This window comes from Myxine glutinosa, chromosome 2 (assembly GCF_964187855.1).
Source record: "Myxine glutinosa chromosome 2, kmMyxGlut1.1, whole genome shotgun sequence".
NCBI classification, from domain to species: domain Eukaryota; kingdom Metazoa; phylum Chordata; class Myxini; order Myxiniformes; family Myxinidae; genus Myxine; species Myxine glutinosa.
This window is the reverse complement of record NC_136262.1, coordinates 197,002,526-197,028,633: the sequence shown is the minus strand read 5'-3', so window position 1 is coordinate 197,028,633 and position 26,108 is coordinate 197,002,526. Positions and strand designations below refer to the sequence as shown.

Here is a 26,108-nt window from a genome sequence, read left to right as displayed (position 1 = left end):
GCCACACCAGTGTGGAAGCTGTTGCTTGGTGTCCCTCATTTACCCAAGTGTTTCCATTGTTTTGTCCACTACCTGTATATGTGTGTGTATTTGTGTTTTGTGGGTTTTAAGGGCGATGCATCAGCATGCACCATCCATGGGATGGACGTTAAGCCTGAGGACCTGTCTGCCATCATTGCTTGGTGTTGGATGTGAAATACACCATGGTGTCTTCAGCGAAGAGTATGCGAGCTATCACTTGCAGCCTAAATTAACTCCAACTTCCTACCACCATCAATCAAATGCCAGGCTTGGCCAGCCAGTTTGTGAAAGACTAACCATAAATGTTCCCCAACTGACCCCACACAATGTGAATAATTGGAGGCATTAAAAAATTAAGAAGAGGATTTACTGTATAATCACAGCACATCAGCCCAGATGAATTGCATACGAGCTGTGAATTTCGAGAAAGAAAATGTTTTTTCCCCCCATAAAATGGCTCTGTCAAAGTACACAGGCGTGCGAGCAGCTGGTGTACATACTCCTGACGTTAGGCGATGATGTTGTTCCCTCACCACCTGGTGCTGTTTTTTTGTTTTTGGAGTAGTACTAAGTGCTCGCAATCAGCATGAGTTCACTTTAATTGTCACAAACACAGGAGTCATTCTCATTCATTCTAGGCCACAGAAGGGCGACCAATAAAAAAACACAAAATTAGAACATTTATTGCTGTGCACTACTTTTGCTGTGTAATGCTGTGTTGTCAAATATGATGTTTAGGAGTTCACTTGAATGTGTCTTTATCAATAATATGGATCCTGAGCCTTATCTACTCCATCAGCCTAGATATCTGCATACAATAAAAAACAATTAATCAGTGAAAACATTGGAGCTCATTGCAAATAATTTCGGCATAAAAGTATGAAAAAGCATCTGCATCCATACAATCTGCCCAAGGTATTTTTTTTTTAGACATCTTTTGGAGAGCTGGTGTTGTTGTTTTAAACCCGCCATTTTATTGTCCAGAGGTCATTCGACCTGCAAACCAAAATTAAAGGGGGTTTATAGATGGAAGCTGCCATGATGGAGTATTAAATAAGAACTAGAACTGCCACTTTACAACTGCTGGCAGTGATGACCGGTTTCCTCCGCCTTCCCACTTTCATACAACCCCGCTTTTGATACAACCCCACTTTCATTGGACATGCTTTGACACAACCCTCTTGGATACAACCCCGATACACACACACACCCCCTCCTCCCCCCCCCCCCACACACACACATAACCACACACACACACACACACACACACACACACACACACACACACACACACACACACACACACACACACACACACACACACACATCCCCACATACACACACACACTTTATAACAATCCCACTTTCACAATATTATTATTTTTCTCCATCAATTTATCCCTCGATGCTGCTCAAGAAATTTCATCCTGATCGGATAAAGTTTTTTTTACTTGTCGAATTATAACGTCATAACGGCGGCACCTATGATGTCATCATTCACATATGTTATTCTGCATGGAGAGTTCTTTGCAATGAGACCTGTCTCAATTATTTCTGTGCAGCGGTTTTTGAGATATAAAGGTGCAAAGTTTTTTGATTTTCCCAAGATGGCGCCCGTGCCACGTGACCTGTGACGTCATAATTACCATTAAAATATTATACAGGCCGAGTTGCTCCTATGGTGAAAATTTGCTCTCAATCGGTTCAATTATTGCAGAGAAAATGATTTTTAAAGGAAATAAGTCGAAAAATGGCAGGAGCACTTTGTCACATGGCCTGCTAAGAAAAACTGGTGCGTTTCTTCTTCTTTCAACAATAAAGACTTCTAGTTTCGAGACCGTAAAACCAATCATGTTGAAATTTTACACACTTGTTCCGCTTGATGAGATCTACATTGCATTAAAATTTCAAGTCGATCAATGCAGCGGTGCAAGAGTTAGAAGCATTTTATGATTTTCCTTCAATTAACTTATTGCGGCGAAACCATGTGACTTATCAAAACGTCTCAAGTATTTTTTTTAACTTTCCCCCCATGGGGAACATTTGTGTAAAGTTTCCACTCGATATCTTCACAAATTATGGAGAAGATAGCATTTTACGTTTATGCTTAAAAACGTCATAACTCCAAAACCATGTGACGCATTATGTCATAATCACTGAACTTTTTGTTTGTCATGGGTATGCGATTATGCATGCCAAGTTTGGGCTCGATCTGTTCAGCCGTTGCGGAGAAAAAGGGGTTTTCGTGTTATTCACGAAAAACAATATGGCGGCCAAGCCATGTGACGTATGACTTGAACATTTTTTGCATTCTGAGTTTTTTTTAACTAAGGATCTGGAAAAAAAAAAGATTTTCATGGGAGCAAGGGATCCGTTTGTAGAATTCTAACCTCGTAACGTTAGCATTTTTAATATACTAAATAGACATGTTTTTTGGTCCCATTGAAGAGTTCTTTAAAATGAGGCATGATTCAACATCAAACATTGAGCCGTTCCAGAGATATAGAGGGGCAAATTTCAAGGTGTTTTCCAAGATAGCGCCCATACCACGTGACCTATGACGTCATATTTAGCAGTAAAAAAATTATACGTGCCCAGCCGATCATTTGATGAAGATTTCCTGTCAATCGGACCAACTGAGAACATTCATTTTAAAGCTTTCGGAGGTGAAAAATAAGGGTGGAAGAATAATAAGAAAAACTCTAGGAAAAACAAAAGGTATTCCTATACAATGTAATTGTATAGAAAACCTAATTAGAAGAAAGCACAACTGGCCAATGATTCTGGAAGATTTTTTAAAGGGTTAAAACCTTTGCTCAATAGTTAATCTGCATATTACCATGAAAACGTGACAGCTTGTTATTCTTAATACGTCATGCTCACAATCGCAAGATTGAATGATTGCCATGTAAATTTAACAAGCTTGTATTACGTATTAAGGAAAAAAAACTCCTGATCCACTCACTTTTGCTTTCCAGGATTTATGGACATCTCATCGACCCGTCTGTCATACTCCAGCCAAAGGTCCTCCAGTTCTCCCGTGTCCCCAAAAGCCCCCCACTCCATGTTTATGCACATGCGGCCTTCATGCCCCTCCACCATCTCCACGTTTTGCATCTCCTCCATATAGCAGGTGTTGCATCCTGTTCCTGCTCAATGCACACGTGTAAATCTGCACTCACCTAGGTGAATTAAACATTTTACTGCCAGTCTTTTAGTGTTTGACGAACTTTAAAAATGGAGGGGTGGGGGGGGAAATACAAACCTTCCATATTATGAGGGTCTTTCAAAAAGTTATACGAACACCATATTCACTCACAAATCATACAAGAAACGCCAACAATTTGTTTTGGTTTTTTTAAATATGGAAGTACGGTAGTCCTATGTACTGTATATGTATGTTTGTCTCTATTTATGTGTATGTGTATATATATATACATATATATATATATACATACACACAGGGTGGGCCAAAAGGCAATGAAGGTTTTCTTTTTTTTATAACTTTTTTTCTCTTTTTCTTTTTTTTTACAGATAAAGAAGACCAGGGAGATACATTATGAAGAAATTTACCAATGACCAGAGCATGAAAATTGTTGAATTTTATTACTCCCGTTGGAAATCAATAATTCAAACTCAAAGAAAATTTCGCAATCATTTTATTGTTTGAGAATAACCATCAGAAATCACGATTCGGAACTTGATTGTTCGTTTTGAATCAAAAGGATATGTCCAGAACTCAGCCCGCAGTGGAAGACCAAAAACAAGTCGTACTCCAGAAAACATTGACCGTGTTCGGGAGAGTGTTAACAAAAACCCAGAAACATGAACTTGTAACCGTGCAACTCAGCTCGGAATGGCAAGATCATCATTGCGAAGGATAATGCAGAAAGATTTGTTGCTGTTTCCTTACAAGATTTAAATGGTGCACGAAATGCCACCACAAGATCCAGCAAATCGACTAACATTTGCAACCAAGTTGCAGCAACTCGTGAGGGACGACCTGATTTTTCCGAGGAGATTGTAGCGATTGATCAAGGAGTTTTGTCCTCTGTAATGGATCACGTTTTGGAAAGAGCAAGACTTTGCGAAGAAGCCAACGGGGGCCATTTGCAGAACATTATTTTTCACAATTAATCTAAAAAAACAAATTCCATGAATTCAACTACCATTTGCAATTTATTTCATTAATTTTTATTTAAAAAAAAAAAAAACCTTCAGTGAATTTTGGCCCATGCTGTGTATATGTGTATATATGTGTATATCCATATATATATATATATATATATTGTATATATATATATATACTCGTATATATGTATCTACCATATAAAACACAATGTCAGTATGTGTGTTTGTACAGATGTGTGTCCCTCTTCATAAGGATAGGTTTTAAAGGCCATTATTTTAACACGAATGTGTGTTCACTATGGTCTATTTTTGAGGATAAAACAAACTCGAAAAACATTTTTCATAAGAGTAATTATGTCTCTTCCATTGGAAATGTAGACGGTGGCTTGCAAACTGGGCCTCAAGGTCGGTGTACAGAAGCGTAAAAAAAAAAAAAAAAAAACCATAGGGGCAATACACCTGGTGCTCACCTGGAAGAATAAACAGTATACAGTACTGCACTGACTAAAGGTATTTTAAACCAATTTGAATGCTTTCTGGAAGACAGGGCAGCATGTAGAATCATACTAACATAATCATAAGACTTTAAACAAACAAAAAAATATCTATTTTTGGCAGCAACCCCTACCCCCCCCCCCCCCCCAATCCCCCAACCTCATATACCTCCTCAGACCCCAATTTTTCTAATGCCTTGAACAAACATTGGTACATCATGGGTGATGAAGGTTGTGGTGAAGTTTCATTGAAATTGTGTGTGTAGTTTTAGAGAAAAGAGCAAATACATATTTTTGGGGGGAAACCCCCCAGTAGACCCTCACGACCCGATTTTTTTTTTTAATGCTGTGAACAAACTTTGGTAAAACATGGGTCATTAAGGTTGTGGTCAAGTTTCATCAGGATTGCGTGTGTATATTCTGAGGAAAAAGCAAATACCTATTTTGGGGGACAACCCCCCCATGGACCCCCTCGGGGACCGATTTTTTTTTTAATGCCGTGAACAAACTATAGTCACAACACAACAAGTATCATTTGTGCCAAATTTGGTCGCAATCACATCAGCAGTTTCGGAGAAGAAGTTTCAAGTGTTTACGGATGGACGGACGGACGGACGGACTGACAGACAACGCACCAACTTCGTTCCAGGTGAGCTAACAAGGCGCAGGGAGGTGAAAGTCGCTGCACATGATGTGCAACATGCGCAGAGTAAACCGAGTGTTCATTTACGTCTGAAGGATATCTAATAAATTAAGAAGATATGAGCACACCTGATACTAGGCCGAGGTTTGAGACTTTGGCACGCTCAAGAGGTTGTACCGTCGAATAAACTGCTCCAACCTGTCATTTTTGACGGGCTTTTTAGTCGTATATATAATTGAGCTGTCTATCCTTCGGTTTGAATATCAACCCAGCTTTAAACTGCCATCCTCGTGTTTCCCATGCAGGACAAGGCATTAATGTGTACACTGTGTCTATCGGAAACACGTTAAGCTGGAGTATCTGTATGACAGCATTGGGGTATTTGATGGACTTGAAATGTCCCACTGTGTCTTTCGTGAAGAGCAGGTGAGTTATCCCCAGCACCCCTAAACAAATTACGAATTCCTGCCCAAGTGTTCTCACCAACGCACACTTGGCCAGCATAGCAAGCATCCAAATACCTCTAAAGTGAGTTGAAGGAGGCCTCCATCCTACAGTGGACTTAAAATAGGTTGAACCACCTTCAGAGGCCCTTTTTCCCCGCAGAGCAGGGGTTGGCATTTTTTGGGCACCATGGTCCCCTTTTGGAAGCAATGTTTTACGGCCGCATGCCCTTCCTGCCACCAAACCTGTTAGTCACCTCTTGCGACACACAGGGAATTACCAGTGAGCTGGTACTCAATTTGCAACCTCAGAAGGATGGCAGACTGAGTCAACCTTCCTGGTGTTAATTCAACGATCGACTGAGATTCAAACTCAAGATCCTAGGATCCCAAGCCGGCACCCTCACCGCTAAGCCAACACCAGGCTTGGACTTAAAATAGGTTGACGATGATGTATCATAATGTGGCGGACACAAAAGAACACTGGCGTGGTGACATCATCCCGCGCACCAAGTGGGCGGTGGCCACGCCCGAGGGGTAGGCATGGCCTCATGATATACACCGGGCGCCCAGCCCGGAGCGGGCCAGTGTTACAGTGAGCTCCTACAATAAAGATGTTTATAAGTTACCGCTTGTCCGCTTCCTCCTTGCTCACAAGCAGCGCGCGTAACGCCGCGCTTTACTGGTGACCCTCGACGTTGGATCTGCCGGAGTGATCCTTCCACACGCGACGCCATCGCCATGGCCGACTTCGTCAAACTTCCGGAATTTTGGGAGGCTCAGGCCGAAGTCTGGTTCGTCCAGGCCGAAGCCCAATTTCAGCTTCGGCGCCTCACCGGCGATGACACGCGCTATTGCCACGTCGTCGCCTCCCTCGGGCCCGGCACGGCCGCTCGAGTTGTGTCCGTCCTTCGCCACCCACCGGACGGCCACAAGTACGAGGCACTCAAGCGGCTACTCCTAGCCACGTTCGGCCTCACGGACGACGCACGGGCCGACCGCCTCCTGGATCTCCCCGAGCTCGGTGAGACGCGCCCGTCGGTCCGAATGGACCATATGCTGTCACTGTTGGGCGACGAAGCCCCCGGTTCGCTATTCCGGGCGCTTTTCCGGCGCCAACTTCCAGCGCAGGTTCGCCTCGCGTTGGCCGGGACCGGGCTAACGGAACCCCGTGCATTGGCAGCCGAGGCGGACAGGTACTTCGCCGCTTCGGACACGCGGGCGAGAGTCGGCGTGGCCGTCACGGCCCTCGAGGCTGATGCTGCTGCCGGGCCTCCTGCTGCTGCCTCCCATGCTGCTGTTCCACAGCATCAGCTTCTACAGCATACGCAGCATGCGTATACGCACCTCGTGAACGCCGCCACGCCCCGCCCACCGCCGCGGCGAAAACCGCCACCGCGGGGAAACCCGCCAACTCCACCGGCCTGGCGGAGCCAGCCGCGCTCCTCCAGCTCCACCACCTGGTGCTGGTTCCACGCCAAGTTCGGCCACGAAGCTCGGCAGTGTCATCCGCCATGCTCCTTAAACAGGTCGGGAAACGCCCGGGCCGGCGCTCAATAGTGGCGATGAGCGCCGGCCGTTCGAGCAGCCTGCTGTTCATAACGGACACCTTCTCTGGGCGCCGTTACCTGTGCGACACGGGAGCGCAGGTGAGTGTCATTCCCGCCGGCACGTCAGACAAGCACGCCGCGGGTGGGGGCCCCGCGCTGCTTGCCGCGAACGGGACGCCCATCCGTACGTACGGAAAACGCTGCCTCTCTCTGCGGTTTGGAGGGCAGGTTTTCCGATGGACGTTCGTCACCGCCGACGTGCCCATGGCACTGCTTGGCGCGGACTTCCTGTGCGCTAATGGGCTCCTGGTCGACGTCAAGCGCAGACGTCTTGTCCAGGCCGAGACGTTCAGCTCGCTCGCTTGTGCGTTGCCCAGCTCAACGAGCGGCTTGCCAAGCGGCTTGCCGAACGGTTCGGTTCCGGCCACGTTGGTCTGTACGCTTCCGGCAGCGGACGCATTCACCCGCCTCCTCGCCGGCTTCCCGGCCCTCACGCGGCCCACCTTCTCGGCGGGGGCCGTCAAGCACGGGGTGGCCAATCACATCCCCACCGTCGGGCCACCGGTCTACGCCCGGGCACGCCGCCTCGAGCCGACGAAGCTGGCGGTGGCAAAAGCGGCGTTCGCTACCCTGGAGCGACTCGGCATCGTTCGGCGCTCAGAGAGCGCTTGGGCGTCGCCGCTGCACATCGTGCCGAAGCCCGGCGGGGGATGGCGACCGTGCGGGGACTATCGCCGTCTCAATGACGCCACGACTCCCGACCGCTACCCCGTCCCCCACATTCAGGACTTTTCCACCCGTTTGGCGGGCAGGTCCTTCTTCTCGAAGGTGGACCTCATACGCGGCTACCATCAGGTCCCCGTCAGGCCGGAGGACGTCCCGAAGACGGCGGTCATCACGCCATTCGGACTCTTCGAGTTCCTGCGCATGCCCTTCGGTCTGAAGAATGCGGCTCAGGCGTTCCAGCGACTGATGGACAGCGTCCTGCCCGACTTGGATTTTGTCTACGTCTACCTGGACGATATCCTCGTCGCCAGCGCGTCCCGCGAAGAGCACCTACGCCACCTCCGCACGCTCTTCGAACGCCTGGGCCAGCATGGCCTGATTGTGAACCCCGCAAAGTGCCGGTTCGGCGCCGCCACAATCGATTTTCTGGGGCACCGTGTCACCAGGCACGGAGCCGTCCCCCTGCCGGCCAAGGTGGAGGCGGTGAAGGGGTTTCCGCGCCCCCGCACGATCAGAGGGCTGCAGGAGTTCCTGGGCATGGTGAACTTTTACCATCGGTTCCTGCCCCGTATCGCCCAGCTCCTGCGCCCCCTGCACGAAGCTCTCCGAGGTAAGCCGGGCAAAGGCGACGTTACCTGGACCGAGCAGATGGAGGCGGCGTTCAGATGGACACGGCGTTCACGGGCGCGAAGCTCGCCTTGGCTAACGCCACCATGCTCGCGCACCCGGCGCCCGATGCACCGATCGCCCTCACCACCGATGCCTCGGACTACGCGGTGGGCGCGGTGCACGAGCAATGGGTGCGTGGAGCTTGGCAACCGCTGGCGTTCTTTAGCCGGCAGCTTCGCCCGCCCGAACGCCGTTACAGTACCTTCGACCGCGAGTTGCTCGGACTTCACTTGGCGGTCAGGCACTTCCGCCATCTGCTCGAGGGCCATGCGTTCACTGCCTTCGTCGACCACAAGCCGCTGATCTTCGCGATGGGCAAGGTCACCGAGCCATGGTCGGCCCGGCAGCAGCGTCACCTCTCGGCCGTGTCCGAGTACACGACGGACATCCAGCACGTCGCGGGGAAGGATAACCCGGTGGCGGATTGCCTTTCCCGGGCCGTCGCCCACGCAGTCCACCTCGGCATCGACTATGCCCGGATGGCAGCGGACCAGGCCGCTGACCCCGACGTCCAGGCCTTGCGGACCGCCGTCACGGGCCTCCGCGTCACCGAGGTGCCGTTCGACGGCGCGGGCGCGGCCCTCTTGTGCGACATCTCCCTCGGGCGTCCTCGCCCCATCGTGCCCACGGGCTGGCAGCGCCAGGTGTTTGACGCCATCCACGGCCTGTCCCACCCGGGCGCGAGGGAATCCCAAAGGCTGATCGCCGACAAGTTCGTCTGGCATGGCCTCCGGAAGGCCGTCCGCGGCTGGGCCAGGACGTGCCTCGCGTGCCAGCGCGCCAAGGTGCACCGGCACACCCAGGCCCCGTTGGCCCCGTTCACGGTGCCAGAACGCCGGTTTGACCACGTCCACGTGGACCTGGTGGGACCTCTGCCCCCCTCGCGGGGTTTCACCTACATCCTCACCATGGTGGACCGCACCACCCGGTGGCCGGAGGCCGTGCCCTTGGCGTCGACAACGGCGGCCGATGTCGCACAGGCTTTCATCGCCACCTGGGTCACCCGGTTCGGCGTCCCCTCAGACATCTCATCCGACCGCGGCCCCCAGTTCACCTCGGAGCTCTGGGGGGCGGTTGCGCAGGGGCTCGGGGTCCGGCTGCACCGAACCACGGCCTACCACCCCCAGGCTAACGGCCTGTGTGAGCGATTTCACCGCTCATTGAAGGCCGCGCTCCGGGCCACCCTCCGCGACGGCGGCTGGGTCGACAGGCTCCCCTGGGTCCTGCTGGGCCTCCGGACGGCGCCCAAGGAGGACCTGCGCGCATCCGCGGCGGAGTTGGTCTTCGGGCAACCGCTGCGGGTGCCTGGGGAATTCCTCCCCGACTCCACGGCACCATGGTCGGGGAGGAATCCGCCCCGCTCTGCAAGAGACCGCCCAGAGGTTCGCCCCGGTGCCAACGGCATGCCACGGGCACCCACCGACGCACGTCGCCCTGGAGCTTCGCGCGGCGAAGTACGTCTTCGTCCGCCACGATGCCCATCGGACACCACTGCGGCCCCCGTACGATGGGCCTTTCCGCGTGCTGGAGAACGGGGCGAAGCACTTCACCCTGGACATCGACGGTACTCCTGACCGCGTTTCGGTAGACCGCCTCAAGCCGGCCCACCTCGATGTGGACCATCCACCGCCAGTGGCCCGGCCCCCACGTCGGGGCCGCCCTCCTGCGGGCGGACCCCCGGCACCGCCCAGCCCCGCCGCCACGCCGCCCCCCGGTCCTGCACCCATCCCAGGGGCATCCCACCTGGCATCCCTGCACCCCGGACGCCGCCGATCGCCAGGGGGCGCTTCGGCCGGGTCATTCGTCTGACCCGCAAACTGGCCCTCCAGATGCGCGGGAATTCTGGGGGGGCGCGTGTGGCGGACACAAAAGCCCACTGGCGTGGTGACATCATCCCGCGCACCAAGTGGGCGGTGGCCACGCCCGAGGGGTAGGCGTGGCCTCATGATATACACCGGGCGCCCAGCCCGGAGCGGGCCAGTGTTACAGTGAGCTCCTACAATAAAGATGTTTATAAGTTACCGCTTGTCCGCTTCCTCCTTGCTCACAAGCAGCGCGCGTAACGCCGCGCTTTAATAAGTCAAATTTTCTTTTGCATTATTAATCGTTGCTCCAGTACACAGTGCGGGAAATCTTACCTACTATCAATCCAATCTCGCAGTTTCGATCTTCGTAGTAACAGGACACCATCGTAGCTACTGTGTCATTCACCATGGCAACAATGTCCATATCAATGTCCTGTGTGTAGGAAAAGTATTTTAACTTAATCCTCCAAAGCCAGATTTCACACTCACCCCACCAAAAGGTTCATTGGGATCTATTGGGAGAAAAAGAGAATAATATGTGAAAGAATGGGTATCAAGGGAACTTACACGCCTCTTCTTTATGGCTTTACGGAGTAGATCCACAATATCATTACCCTCAGCCCCTGAAGCATTGAACCCTTTCGTCCACTTCATCAAAATACCCTACATACAGTCACGTGTGGCACAGAATTGCGGTCAAGTTTGTCCAAGCATACCGGCAAGGGAATACTCCATGTTGTATGAATAATTGGATCAACCTTGTCAAGATCTTGGTGCTGGACGGGGAAGGAGAAAGTGAATCCGAGCGGGAGTTTCTGTTCCTTCATGTTGTGTTTCTCCAAGAAGTTTGCGATGCACTCAGCAACGAACCCGAAAAGCTGGAGAAATAAACAGGGAATTGTGGGATTTGTGTCTGAATTATGGAGTGAGGAAAACTGCTGTGAATACAAAGTTTACAAAGGTTACACTTATAAAGGATTCTCCTCCAATGGCTGCTCTACAGGCCGAGTCTGAGAGTTCCTTCTGACTCACTATTTGATTTTAAATTTGAGGGCTCATCTCCCCCAAGAGAACCCGTTTCTGTTTTCCTTTTTTGTAGACATAGTCGAAGCTGGTGGAGGAGCTAGTATTAGTACACTGAACGGATCATCATACAGCAGAACAAAAGGAACAGTTGAGAGATGGGAGAAACACCAACAGCAAGTTGAAGGCCAATATAGAGACAGAATTGGACAAACATTGAGTGTGGGGAGAAATGAGGGTTGGGAGCGGATGCGTGGCTTGGACAAGATGGATACAGAAGGATACTCTTGGGGGGAAAATGAGCATCTGGAAGGAGGGATTGGGGTGGAGTGGTTAATGAGGGCAGTAAATATTATGGTTTTGGATAGGGGATGATCTGAGATGGTGGTCAACAGCTGTCTTGAAGACCATTTTTGTATACTTGGTCGAGGCTCGTGTAAGAGCTAACGCATAAAACATATAATATTTAAGGGAGCGGGAGACAAGAAAGGAGAGAGAGAGAGGGAAGCACAAGAACAGTAGGGAATAAGGACATCAGGAGATCTGTGGATGAGATAGTTCTGGGGCAGTGTACATGGGATAAACACGAACAATCCAAGGACTTTCAGAAAAGAAAACAGGGAATTTAAAGGAGGTGGGTTTGGGGTGGATTAACGGAGGTAGAAAAGATCAAGGATTTGGATGGGGAAGATATGAGATGGTGATGAACAGCTCTTTTTTTTTTTTTTTTGTATACTGAGTCGAGGCTCGTGAAAGAGCTGATATTTACTTCACAAACAAATCAACCAGACAAACAAAATATATAAAAAGAGGGAGCGGAAGACAAGAGAAGGGGAAGCACACAAACACTTGAGAGCACACAACATTTAAGAGCAGGGAGATGTGTGGGAGGGAGAGGGCTTGGGGGGAGGAGGCGTGGTAACGGGGGGGGGGGGAGTGGGGGTGGGAGAAGTATAAAACACAAGGACACCAAGGACTTCCAGGACAGAAGTTGGTATTTCAAAAAAGTGGAATTGGGGTGAAATTAGCGGGGATAGAAAAGATCAAGGTTTTGGATGGGGGAAGATAAGAGATGGTGGTGAACAGCAGTTTTAAAGACCTGGAGGGTGGAGTGGGATTGAAAAGTGTGAGGGAGTTTGTTCCAGAGGTGGGAGAAAAGAGGAATGAAGGAGTGAAGGTGAGAAGGCTCTTTTGTAAACCTGGAGGGAGGAGTGGGATTGAAGGGAGTGTCGGAGTTTGTTCCAGAGGCAGGGAGAAAAGAGGATTGAAAGAGTGAAGGTGAGCAGAGAATCTTGATTTTGGCAGTTTCACCAGAAGAGGGTAACTGGCAGATCTTGTGCATCCTGCAGAAATATTTGGGGGACAGAGCACAGGCAGAACAGGGGATGCAAGGCCAGAGAGGAGTTGGTGGAAGATGGAAGGACCACCAACCTGCCTGCGGTGAGAGAATGAAAGGCCCTCAGAATCGGCTTCATCTCGGGAATGAATGAATATGAATGATCGTTTTAAGGCCATTTTCCCCACTAGAGCGGGGGTTAGCCTTGCGGGCCCCGTGACAATCATGGTTCCCTGTTTGAGGCAATGTTTTTATGGCCGGATGCCCATCCTGACGCCAACCCTTGGTCACGCTCTTACGATGCGCAGGGATACGGTGTACCTATTCTGAATCGGGGTACACACCGTGATCATTCATCCCAGCAAGCTGGTACTCAATTTGCCGACCTCGGAAGGATGACAGGCTGAGTCAACCCCTCTGGCGTTAATTCAGCGATCGACCGGGATTCGAACCCAGGATCCTAGGATCCCAAGCCGGCACTCTAACCGCTAAGCCAACGCCAGGCTATCAGAGCATCCAATGCGGATCATCTCGGGAGATGATTCTAAAAGCTTTGGTTTCTACAGTGTGAAGCCGAGCTAGGTGTGAGGCAGGAGCACCAGCCCAGAGGGGAGATCAGTACTCCATCAAGCTGCGGATCAAGGTCTTATAGGTAGATAGTTCAGGTGTGCCAAGGAAGGACTTTGTACGACGGAGGATGCCCAGGGAGTGGCTGGCTTTGGAGGCTAACTTTGAAATGTGATTTTCCCCAGAAAGATCATGGCTGATAGTGAGACCCAGGCGTTTGAATGGCTGAACTTCCTCAAGAGGATTGTTAAGCATGTCGGTGGGGAGGGGATATTTGCCAAAAGGCCCTTTCAGAGATATAGTGAGAGTGGGAGATTTATCTGGATTGGAATATTACAAGTGTTTAACCACCTGGTGATTTTTGTTCAAGGTCTGACGAGAAGGAAGAGGCTGTTTGAAGGATGATCGATGTCACTGCACAGTGCACATGGTGGAGTCATCAGCAAATAGATAGAGGATTTTCCAGAGAGGCAGGGATATAATTTATGAAGATCAGGAATAGGACTGGGCCTAGAACACTGCCTTGGGGCACTCCTTGACAGGGAGAGGAGTTGAAAGGAATCCGTTGAGTGCCACACATTGGCTACGAGAGTAGAGAATGTCAGTAAGGCATGTGTGGAGTTGGCCTTGGATGCCATAGGCAGAGAGTTTGGCGAGCAAGGCAGGATGCCAGACTGTATCAAAAACATGAAATATGTCTCGAGAGACGGTCCTGATCTCATGTCTGATATCGAGAGATGCCATCCATTGTTGGGAGAGTAGAAGTAGCATGTCCAATGCGGAGTGACCTTGTCTGAAACCAAATTGGTGATCTGAGATGAGGTTGTTGGAGAAAAGGAAGGATTTCATGATCTTGCTGATGATTGGAAGTAAGCTAATACGTCTGTAGTTAAGGGGATCACGTTTTGGTCCTTTTTATGTAATACAGTGATGTTGGCTGATTTCCATGGAGATGGAAGATGACTTAGGGCAAATGATAGACTGAAAAGGGCAGAGAAAGGATGTGTAAGAGCAGCAGAGCAGGATTTTAAGATGCGTGAGCTGATGCCATCCAGTTCAGTTGCAGAGTCAGAGTCGAGGGTTGAAATAACCTTCTCCACCTTCTCAGGTGCAAAAGACACAGAGTCCAGGAGCCGTTGGGTACAACAGGGAAGGATGGACACCGACAGTGAGGGGTTGGGGACACGAGCTTTGGAATCAAACTTCTCACGAGCAGAGTCGGCCGTGATCCCATTTGAAGAGAGGGAAGAGATGGAAGGGGAGCATTCTCCAGAGACAGACGTAACAAGGCGTCACAAGGGTTTGGAGAATGGAGACCAAGTTTGAAAGTTCATTTTTGAGGTTGGACAGATGTTGTTTTCTGGCAATCCTGAGAGTGGACACACACTAGTTATGGACTTTTTGGAAAACACTGAGATTGCTTTCAGTCAGATTTGCCTTCCAGGAAGAGAAGGCAAATTGTTTCAGAGCAACTGTCTCACCACAGGATTCAGTGTACATGGGCGGGAAGAAGGGTTGGATAATTGAAGGCGCGATTGGATGAATCTGTGCATGAGAGGGAGAGAGCAGGTTTCTGTGGAAGAATTCATAGGTTGAGTTAACATTAGGGGTGGTAGATATTGGAGACCAGTCCTGAAGAGAGATAGCTGCTTACAATCCCTGACAATTTGTCTGAGTGAACTGCCAGACTTGCCAATGTTGAGGTAACTCTCAGAGGACAACTGTTCACAGTCCCTCAATATTCCAAAGATATGGCGTAACGCAGTTGTTGTGGCACTCCTCAAACCAGGAAAGGAACCTACAAACCCAAAGGGCAACAGACCAATATCAATGTTGTGCCACCTCTATAATCTCTATGATTGTTTGATTCTTAACCGGTTGCAGTTCCACTATGAGACTTAGATCCTGTAAAAAAGAAAATTTCTCCATAGATCCTACACGTGTGACTGTGGTGAGAGACAGATCATGAAACATCTGCTTCAATGTCCACAGTTAGGAGTAATGGACTATGTTCTGCATATGGCCTAACTAATGCTGCAGACAATGTGTTGCCATGTGCAAATGATTGGAGGAATATTTAGTATATGACTGAACACGACAAGAAGAATAAAAATGTGCAGAATATTGGAGAGAATTGGTCATATTGGTTTTGACAAGATTATAGAGGTCCTCCATGAGTCCAGGAGTTTCCAAACAGTAAACGAAACTCCGACATCCTTCAAGTTGCTCGTTTTTGGAAACCTAATGAAGTGTCTTGCTCCGGATAATTTGTACTCCAACGACCACATTGGGATAACTCAGCAGGATTGAAGATTGGGGGAAACAGCTGAAGAACTTTGTGCATAAACCTTTTAACTGCTTCGTGACATGGGAAGAAAATATTTTGGGGGAAAATTCTTAATGCAGTATTAGAAGTTTTTGGGAGGTTAATAACTAAATAAACAAATGGAAATGACAAACTTCCCACCACTCCATCAATAGTAAATAAATAAATAAGCAATAACAGAATATTAGTCATGATGAGATTCTTCCATCTGGAAAAAACAGTTATATTGAGTCACACACGCAAAAAAAAAAAAATAGCTCCAGCAAGAATCATTTGGAAGACCCAGGGTCTCGTATAGATTTATTTTTATTTGCAACTCTGAAATAGTTATTATAGTCTAGATTCTAGATCATATTTACAGAAATGATTTGGAACTTTGGCAACCATTGCTCAGACTTGGTGGTGTCATACTTTGACCTCATCCTCTCTAAGTCTGTGAAGTCGGTGGTTCGAATCCCGGCCAAGTCGTACCAAAGATATTTAAAATAGTACGTGATGCTTCCTTGCTCGATGGTCAGCATTTTAAAAGGACAGAGCACAAACAACCATAGATTGACGACCATTGCACAAGCTTTGATGGGCCTGATTGGTCGCCTCCTGTGTTGAAGTTCTTTATAAGGGAAGTCGTTAAAAAACTTCTTATTGACTTAAATGCAATAAACTCTGACAAACTGACCATCTCGGCGGTGCCCGTCATGGTGTCTTCGGGAATGCTGTACACTTGCATCTTGGTCTCCACCTTCCATGTGCCGGCCTCGTCCGTGCCTGTTTTCACGACCATCACTCTGATGTTTGTGCCACCCAGGTCCAACGCGAGAAAGTCTCCCACCTCTGGCCAAGGCAATGCATACATGTCATGTTATTATCATCATAACAAGCAAATAATTACTGATTTATATATTTCTTTTGTAATTAAAATATAGTCATGGGAGAAGGTGTTGTGGAGTGGAGAAGGACTTTTTAAAGTGGGAAGGGTGTGTATTTAATAAGCTTCCTGATGAGGATCCATGATCTATATCAGACATTGTGCTGTCTTCATTCTTATTGTACACCGCTCCTTTCCTATTCCATCTCCAGGTGCTGCATGACGTGGGTTCCGGCGATGACGCGCGTTGAAAGGGAGTACTCAGTTTTCACTCCGTTTGTTATGCCTCCACTGACGAAGTCGCTGGAGGCATTGTTTTTACTGGTTGTCCATCCGTCCGTCCATCCGTCCGTCCGTCCGTGATAGGTTTTCGTTACCACGATAACTTGAGAATGGCTGAAGGGATTTTAGTCAAACTTGGTGCAGGTATGTATAATGAGGTAAAGATGAACTGATAAAATTTTGGGGGTTACATGGTCAACAGCCAAAGGTCAGGTCATGTTACGTAAAAATCCTGTTACCATGATAACTTGTGAACCAGTGATGGTATTCTGACCAAAGTTGGTACCAGTAGGTATTATGATGCAAAAAAGAAAAAGAAAAAAAAAAGAAGCAAATAGGGACATGAATCAGAAAACGAACCTGTAGTTTACCATCCTTTGGCTCTCAATTCGTTCCGACCACACATGTGCAGAGAGGAGTTAGATGATTACATGAAAAGTTATTATGATGCAAAGATGACCTGATTATATTTTGGGGTCAACATCAACAGGTTAAAGGTCAAAGTCTGTAATAGGTCTATAACTTGAGAATGGCTGAAGGGATCTAATTCAAACTTGGTACAGATATTTATGATGATGTAAAGATTAACTGATTAGATTTTGGGGTCAAGAGGTCAAAGGTTAAATGGCAGATGTCCCATCAGGTAAAAATATCAGTTACTGAGCTAACTTGTAAACCAGTCATGGGATTTTCACCAAATTTGGTATAATTAATATATTATGACGCAAAGATAAACTCATTAGATTTTGGTGTCAAGAGGTCAAAGATCAAAGGCCATGTTAAGTTAGAATAACTTCCTTACTGCAATGACTTAAGAACAGCTGAAGGGATATTTGTCAAACTTGGTGCAGATAATGAGGTAAAGATGAATTTATTAGATTTTGGGGTCATGAGGTCAAAGGTCAGGGGTCATGTTAAGTAAAAATTATGGAGGCGCCCCGGCAATGCCGCGCTGGAGGATATTGATTAGTTACTTAATAATTATCGATTAATTAAGTACTTATATATTTCCTTTCTCTTCTGGGCATTAGTCGACCTTCACCTTGGTCTGGAGGAGCCCAGACACATTGTGAGGGACAGTGACCATTGAGGGTGCAGTGAGTGGGGTCAAGGGGGGAAATATATGAGATGGCCATCTTAGTAATATTGTTGATTGATTGTTGATTGTTGTTGATTGATTGGGAATATATTATTGATTAATCTGGATCCTTGGTGTGGGGTTTCTTATTGACTGGAATTCATATTGATTGCATTACGAAAGCGTATAAATCATATATCTTTCTGGCGGGGTTCCTCTCACGGTCCGGGGGTCACCGAGACCAGGTAGTCACCGGGAGGACCACGTAACAGCTGTCTTTCCCTCGCGGTCCCTCTGTGCTGTCTTTCCCTCGCGGTCCCTCTGTGCTGTCTTTCCCTCGTGATCCCCCTGTGCTGTCTTTCCCTCGTGGTCCCCCTGTGCTGTCTTTCCCTCAGTCCCCCTGTGCTGTCTTTCCCTCGTGATCCCCCTGTACTGTCTTTCCCTCGCGGTTGTCAGCTCTTTCACGAGCCTCGATTCAGTATAAAAAAAATTAAAAAAAATAAAAACATCTCAGGCACCTTTTGAGTTAGCAAGCTGATATTTGGACATGTCAATGACCAAGTGATTTGGCTGTAAAGGCTATTTTTGATTTATTGATTAATCAATTTATCGATTAATTATTTAATCATTCGATTAATGACTTCATTCATTAATTTTTTTAAGTTACAGATTCAGATGAAATGGTGGTGGTTTATATATTATATTTGCCAGTTGATTATTTATTCAAATTTTTTATGATTATTATTTATTTATTTTCATTATTAGTCATCAATTTATTTTTTTTCTCATCTGGGCAATATCTCAGGCACCTTTTGAACTAGGAAGCTGATATTTTGACACTACAGTGACCAAGTGACATGTCTATAAAGGATATTTTTGATTAATTGCTTAATCAATTAATCGATTAATTATTTATTGATTAATCAATTAATTATTTAATTTTTTTGATTAATCAGTTATTTAATTAATTTTCAAAAAGTTAGCTTTGGATGAAGCACTGGTGGTTTAGGTATGCTATTAGCTAGTTGATTAAGAAAATATTTTATGATCATTATTTATTGATTTTAATTATGTAATTAATCAATCAATTATTGTGCACCTCTCCCTCCCAATACAGTCTCTATGAGCTGCACGGCGGTATTGCCGGGCGCCTAAGATGCCCCGGCAATGCCACGCTGGAGGATATTTATTTATTTGGCATGGAGGTGGTGTACTTTGAATGTATCTGTGCTTATTTATTGTACACCGCTCCTTTCCTATGCCATCTCCAGGCGCTGAATAACGTCATTGTCGGGCACCGAAGGGGGCCCGGCAATGACGCGTTCTGAAAATTATTTACTCCAGTTGATTATTTATTCAAATTTTTTATGATTATTATTTATTTATTTTCATTATTAGTCATCAATTTATTTTTTTTCTCATCTGGGCAATATCTCAGGCACCTTTTGAACTAGGAAGCTGATATTTTGACACTACAGTGACCAAGTGACATGTCTATAAAGGATATTTTTGATTAATTGCTTAATCAATTAATCGATTAATTATTTATTGATTAATCAATTAATTATTTAATTTTTTTGATTAATCAGTTATTTAATTAATTTTCAAAAAGTTAGCTTTGGATGAAGCACTGGTGGTTTAGGTATGCTATTAGCTAGTTGATTAAGAAAATATTTTATGATCATTATTTATTGATTTTAATTATGTAATTAATCAATCAATTATTGTGCACCTCTCCCTCCCAATACAGTCTCTATGAGCTGCACGGCGGTATTGCCGGGCGCCTAAGATGCCCCGGCAATGCCACGCTGGAGGATATTTATTTATTTGGCATGGAGGTGGTGTACTTTGAATGTATCTGTGCTTATTTATTGTACACCGCTCCTTTCCTATGCCATCTCCAGGCGCTGAATAACGTCATTGTCGGGCACCGAAGGGGGCCCGGCAATGACGCGTTCTGAAAAGGAGTACTCAGTTTTCACTCCGGTTGTTTGTTTGTTTTCTTGTTTGTGTGTTTGTCCGGGCGATATCTCAGCCATCATTTGAGTGAGGAAGCTGAAATTTGGGCACAATAGTGAGTAAATACTCTGTCAAAAACTGTATTTTTTTGTTTTTTGATTAATCAATAAATGGATTAGTTACTTAATTATTATCGATTAATTAAGTAATTATATATTTCTTTTCTCTTCTGGGCAATATCTCAGGCACCTTTTGAGCAAGGAACCTGATATTTGGACACGTTAGTGACCAAGTGATGTGGCTATAAAGGATATTTTTAATTTATTGATGAATCAATTAATCGATTAATTATTAATTAATTAATCAATTTAAAAAAAAAATCAATTAATGACTTATTTAATTAATTTTCAAATAGTTATAGCTTCGAATGAAGCACTGGCAGTTTAGGTAAGCTATTAGCCAATTGATTAAGAAAATATTTTATGATTATTATTTATTGATTTTAATTATGCAATTAATCAATCAATTATTGCACACCTCTCCCACCCAATTCAGTCTTTATCAGTCATACGGCGGTATTGCCGGGCACCGAAGGCGCCCGGCAATGCCGTGCTGGAAGATATTTATTTATTTGGCATGGGGGTGGTGTACTTTGAATGTATCTGTACTTGTTTTCTTGTTTGTTTATCCAGGCGATATCTCAGCCATCCCTTGAACTAGGAAGCTGAAATTTGGGCACAACAGTGAGCACGTGCTTTGGCAAAAACGGTATCTTTATATATTTTTTATTTCTCAATTAATCGATTAATTATTTAATTATTATCAATTTATTAAGTACTTATTTATTTTCTTTCTCATCTGGGCAATATATCAGGCACCTTTTCAGTGAGAAAGCTGATATTTGGACATGACAATGACCAAGTGATTTGGCTGGAAAGGTTATTTTTGATTTATTGATTAATCAATTCATTTATTTATCGATTAATGAAGTAATCAATAAATTGATTATTTAATTTGCAAAAGTTACAGCTTCGGATTTTTTTTGTACACAAGATTGAAGCTCGTGTAAGAGCTAACATTAATGACAAAAAAAAAAAACGGACACATAAGACGAAATAAGGGGAGCGGGAGACAAGATGGGGAGAGAGGAGGAAGTACACAAGTACAATATTTGAGAGTAGGGACATCGGGAGATCTGTGGGAGGGAGAGGGCTTGGGGGGAGGAGGTGTGGGAAGGAGTGTGGGTGTGGAAGAGGTTAAAAAAAACACATTGACACAGTTAGGACTTCCAGGAAAGAAGTCGGCATTTCAGAAAAGTGGATGTTGGGTGAATTAACGGGGGTAGAAAAGATCAATGTTTTGGATGGGGAAAGATAAGAGATGGTGGTGAACAGCTGTTTTCAAGACCTGGATGGAGGAGTGGGATCGAGGAGAGTGTGGGAGTTTGTTTTTTTTCCAGAGGTGGGAGAAATGAGGAATGAAAGTGAGCAGAGAGTCTTGATTTTGGCAATTTCACCAGAAGAGGGTTACTGGCAGATCTTGTGCAACCTGCAGGAGTGTTTTATTAATTTTAAGAAATTATATTCGATTAAGAAATAAATTTTATGATAGTTCTTTATTTTAATTACGTAATTCATCAATCAATTATTGCACAGCACTCCCTCCCTTACTGTCTCTATAAGGTGCACGACGGCATTGCCGGGCACCAGAGGACATGTTATTTATTTATTTAGCATGGGAGTACTTTGAATGTATCAGAACTTGTTTTCTTTCTATTTCGGTTAAATGCTAAAGTGCATTTTGTGGGAGTGACAACAGGGTAAATGGTTTATTAGAGGATAGAAAGGTAATTTTATAAAGACGAGAGTAGGTCTTCATTAGCAGAAAAATAAGGGAATTTGATTTCCTAGGCTCGCAGAATAGTCTCGACTCTCGATGTACGCATACTCTCTCAAAACTATATAACCTGGGTTCTACTGCTGCCACACCTACAAACTGTTATCCAGGTGTTTCACAGGCAGGTGATTCATCAATGTGTGTGCCGTCTATTAGATGGACGTTGCAGCATTCGTTGGTGGACGGTAAATATCCCATGGTGTCCTTTGCGAAGAGTAGGCGAGCTATCGCCGGCACCCTGAACAAATTCCACATTACTGTGTCGGAGTTGCGACCTGTTCACGATTTTAACCTGAACCAAGAAACTGCTTTGGAAAAACCGACGCTCTGTACCGGGAACGTGATGATGATTGATTCCTCAACCAAATGTTCAAAGAGGTATGTGAGGGAAACAAGGTGGTCCACGTTTTTGGGAGAAGGACTCTATTTTTTTTGAAAAAAGAAGAACCAATGTTTTTTTTCTCTGGGATTGAGGAAGGGCTCACATCCGAAACGTTGCTTCCGCTTCAATCCAACTACCGTTAGCATACTTCACTCTATATTTGATTAGCATACCTTTCTTAACATTTGGTTACCACATACCTCTGTAAACATTTGGTTACCACATACCTCTGTAAACATTTGGTTACCGCATACCTCTCTCAACATTTGGTTACCGCATACCTCTCTCAACATTTGGTTACCGCATACCTCTCTCAACATTTGGTTACCGCATACCTCTGTAAACATTTGGTTACCGCATACCTCTGTAAACATTTGGTTACCGCATACCTCTGTAAACATTTGGTTACCGCATACCTCTGTAAACATTTGGTTACCGCATACCTCTGTAAACATTTGGTTACCGCATACCTCTGTAAACATTTGGTTACCGCATACCTCTGTAAACATTTGGTTACCGCATACCTCTGTAAACATTTGGTTACCGCATACCTCTGTAAACATTTGGTTACCGCATACCTCTGTAAACATTTGGTTACCGCATACCTCTGTAAACATTTGGTTACCGCATACCTCTGTAAACATTTGGTTACCGCATACCTCTGTAAACATTTGGTTACCGCATACCTCTGTAAACATTTGGTTACCGCATACCTCTGTAAACATTTGGTTACCGCATACCTCTGTAAACATTTGGTTACCGCATACCTCTGTAAACATTTGGTTACCGCATACCTCTGTAAACATTTGGTTACCGCATACCTCTGTAAACATTTGGTTACCGCATACCTCTGTAAACATTTGGTTACCGCATACCTCTGTAAACATTTGGTTACCGCATACCTCTGTAAACATTTGGTTACCGCATACCTCTGTAAACATTTGGTTACCGCATACCTCTGTAAACATTTGGTTACCGCATACCTCTGTAAACATTTGGTTACCGCATACCTCTGTAAACATTTGGTTACCGCATACCTCTGTAAACATTTGGTTACCGCATACCTCTGTAAACATTTGGTTACCGCATACCTCTGTAAACATTTGGTTACCGCATACCTCTGTAAACATTTGGTTACCGCATACCTCTGTAAACATTTGGTTACCGCATACCTCTGTAAACATTTGGTTACCGCATACCTCTGTAAACATTTGGTTACCGCATACCTCTGTAAACATTTGGTTACCGCATACCTCTGTAAACATTTGGTTACCGCATACCTCTGTAAACATTTGGTTACCGCATACCTCTGTAAACATTTGGTTACCGCATACCTCTGTAAACATTTGGTTACCGCATACCTCTGTAAACATTTGGTTACCGCATACCTCTGTAAACATTTGGTTACCGCATACCTCTGTAAACATTTGGTTACCGCATACCTCTGTAAACATTTGGTTACCGCATACCTCTGTAAACATTTGGTTACCGCATACCTCTGTAAACATTTGGTTACCAAATACCTCTGTAAACATTTGGTTACCGCATACCTCTGCAAACATTTGGTTACCGCATACCTCTGTAAACATTTGGTTACCGCATACCTCTGTAAACATTTGGTTACCGCATACCTCTGTAAACATTTGGTTACCGCATACCTCTGTAAACATTTGGTTACCGCATACCTCTGTAAACATTTGGTTACCGCATACCTCTGTAAACATTTGGTTACCGCATACCTCTGTAAACATTTGGTTACCGCATACCTCTGTAAACATTTGGTTACCGCATACCTCTGTAAACATTTGGTTACCGCATACCTCTGTAAACATTTGGTTACCGCATACCTCTGTAAACATTTGGTTACCGCATACCTCTGTAAACATTTGGTTACCGCATACCTCTGTAAACATTTGGTTACCGCATACCTCTGTAAACATTTGGTTACCGCATACCTCTGTAAACATTTGGTTACCGCATACCTCTGTAAACATTTGGTTACCGCATACCTCTGTAAACATTTGGTTACCGCATACCTCTGTAAACATTTGGTTACCGCATACCTCTGTAAACATTTGGTTACCGCATACCTCTGTAAACATTTGGTTACCGCATACCTCTGTAAACATTTGGTTACCGCATACCTCTGTAAACATTTGGTTACCGCATACCTCTGTAAACATTTGGTTACCGCATACCTCTGTAAACATTTGGTTACCGCATACCTCTGTAAACATTTGGTTACCGCATACCTCTGTAAACATTTGGTTACCGCATACCTCTGTAAACATTTGGTTACCGCATACCTCTGTAAACATTTGGTTACCAAATACCTCTGTAAACATTTGGTTACCGCATACCTCTGTAAACATTTGGTTACCGCATACCTCTGTAAACATTTGGTTACCGCATACCTCTGTAAACATTTGGTTACCGCATACCTCTGTAAACATTTGGTTACCGCATACCTCTGTAAACATTTGGTTACCGCATACCTCTGTAAACATTTGGTTACCGCATACCTCTGTAAACATTTGGTTACCGCATACCTCTGTAAACATTTGGTTACCGCATACCTCTGTAAACATTTGGTTACCGCATACCTCTGTAAACATTTGGTTACCGCATACCTCTGTAAACATTTGGTTACCGCATACCTCTGTAAACATTTGGTTACCGCATACCTCTGTAAACATTTGGTTACCGCATACCTCTGTAAACATTTGGTTACCGCATACCTCTGTAAACATTTGGTTACCGCATACCTCTGTAAACATTTGGTTACCGCATACCTCTGTAAACATTTGGTTACCGCATACCTCTGTAAACATTTGGTTACCGCATACCTCTGTAAACATTTGGTTACCGCATACCTCTGTAAACATTTGGTTACCGCATACCTCTGTAAACATTTGGTTACCGCATACCTCTGTAAACATTTGGTTACCGCATACCTCTGTAAACATTTGGTTACCGCATACCTCTGTAAACATTTGGTTACCGCATACCTCTGTAAACATTTGGTTACCGCATACCTCTGTAAACATTTGGTTACCACATACCTCTGTCAACATTTGGTTACCACGTACCTCTCTCAACATTTGGTTACCATATACCTCTCTCAACATTTGGTTACCATGTACCTCTCTCAACATTTGGTTACCATATACCTCTCTCAACATTTGGTTTCCACATACCTCTGTAAACATTTGGTTACCACATACCTCTGTAAACATTTGGTTACCACATACCTCTGTAAACATTTGGTTACCACATACCTCTGTAAACATTTGGTTACCACATACCTCTGTAAACATTTGGTTACCACATACCTCTGTAAACATTTGGTTACCACATACCTCTGGAAACATTTGGTTACCACATACCTCTGGAAACATTTGGTTACCGCATACCTCTGGAAACATTTGGTTACCGCATACCTCTGTAAACATTTGGTTACCGCATACCTCTGTAAACATTTGGTTACCACATACCTCTGTAAACATTTGGTTACCACATACCTCTGTAAACATTTGGTTACCACATACCTCTGTAAACATTTGGTTACCACATACCTCTGTCAACATTTGGTTACCATGTACCTCTCTCAACATTTGGTTACCATATACCTCTCTCAACATTTGGTTACCATGTACCTCTCTCAACATTTGGTTACCATATACCTCTCTCAACATTTGGTTACCACATACCTCTGTAAACATTTGGTTACCACATACCTCTGTAAACATTTGGTTACCACATACCTCTCTCAACATTTGGTTACCACATACCTCTCTCAACATTTGGTTACCACATACCTCTGGAAACATTTGGTTACCACATACCTCTGGAAACATTTGGTTACCACATACCTCTCTCAAAATTTGTTTACCACATACCTCTGTAAACATT

The 26,108-nt window shown here is 45.4% G+C and overlaps 1 protein-coding gene across 1 annotated transcript in view; it reads right to left on the bottom strand.

The window, feature by feature from the left end:
* GCK (glucokinase) overlaps positions 1-26,108 on the bottom strand; it is a 69,908-nt gene that overhangs the window by 37,477 nt on the left and 6,323 nt on the right. The window contains exons 3-7 of the mRNA XM_078772689.1: positions 16,411-16,565; positions 11,241-11,360; positions 11,050-11,145; positions 10,816-10,915; positions 2,987-3,170 (exon numbers count right to left, since the gene is read on the bottom strand). Coding sequence (XP_078628815.1) covers positions 2,987-3,170; positions 10,816-10,915; positions 11,050-11,145; positions 11,241-11,360; positions 16,411-16,565 — 655 coding nt within the window. The remainder of the gene's footprint in view (positions 1-2,986; positions 3,171-10,815; positions 10,916-11,049; positions 11,146-11,240; positions 11,361-16,410; positions 16,566-26,108) is intronic.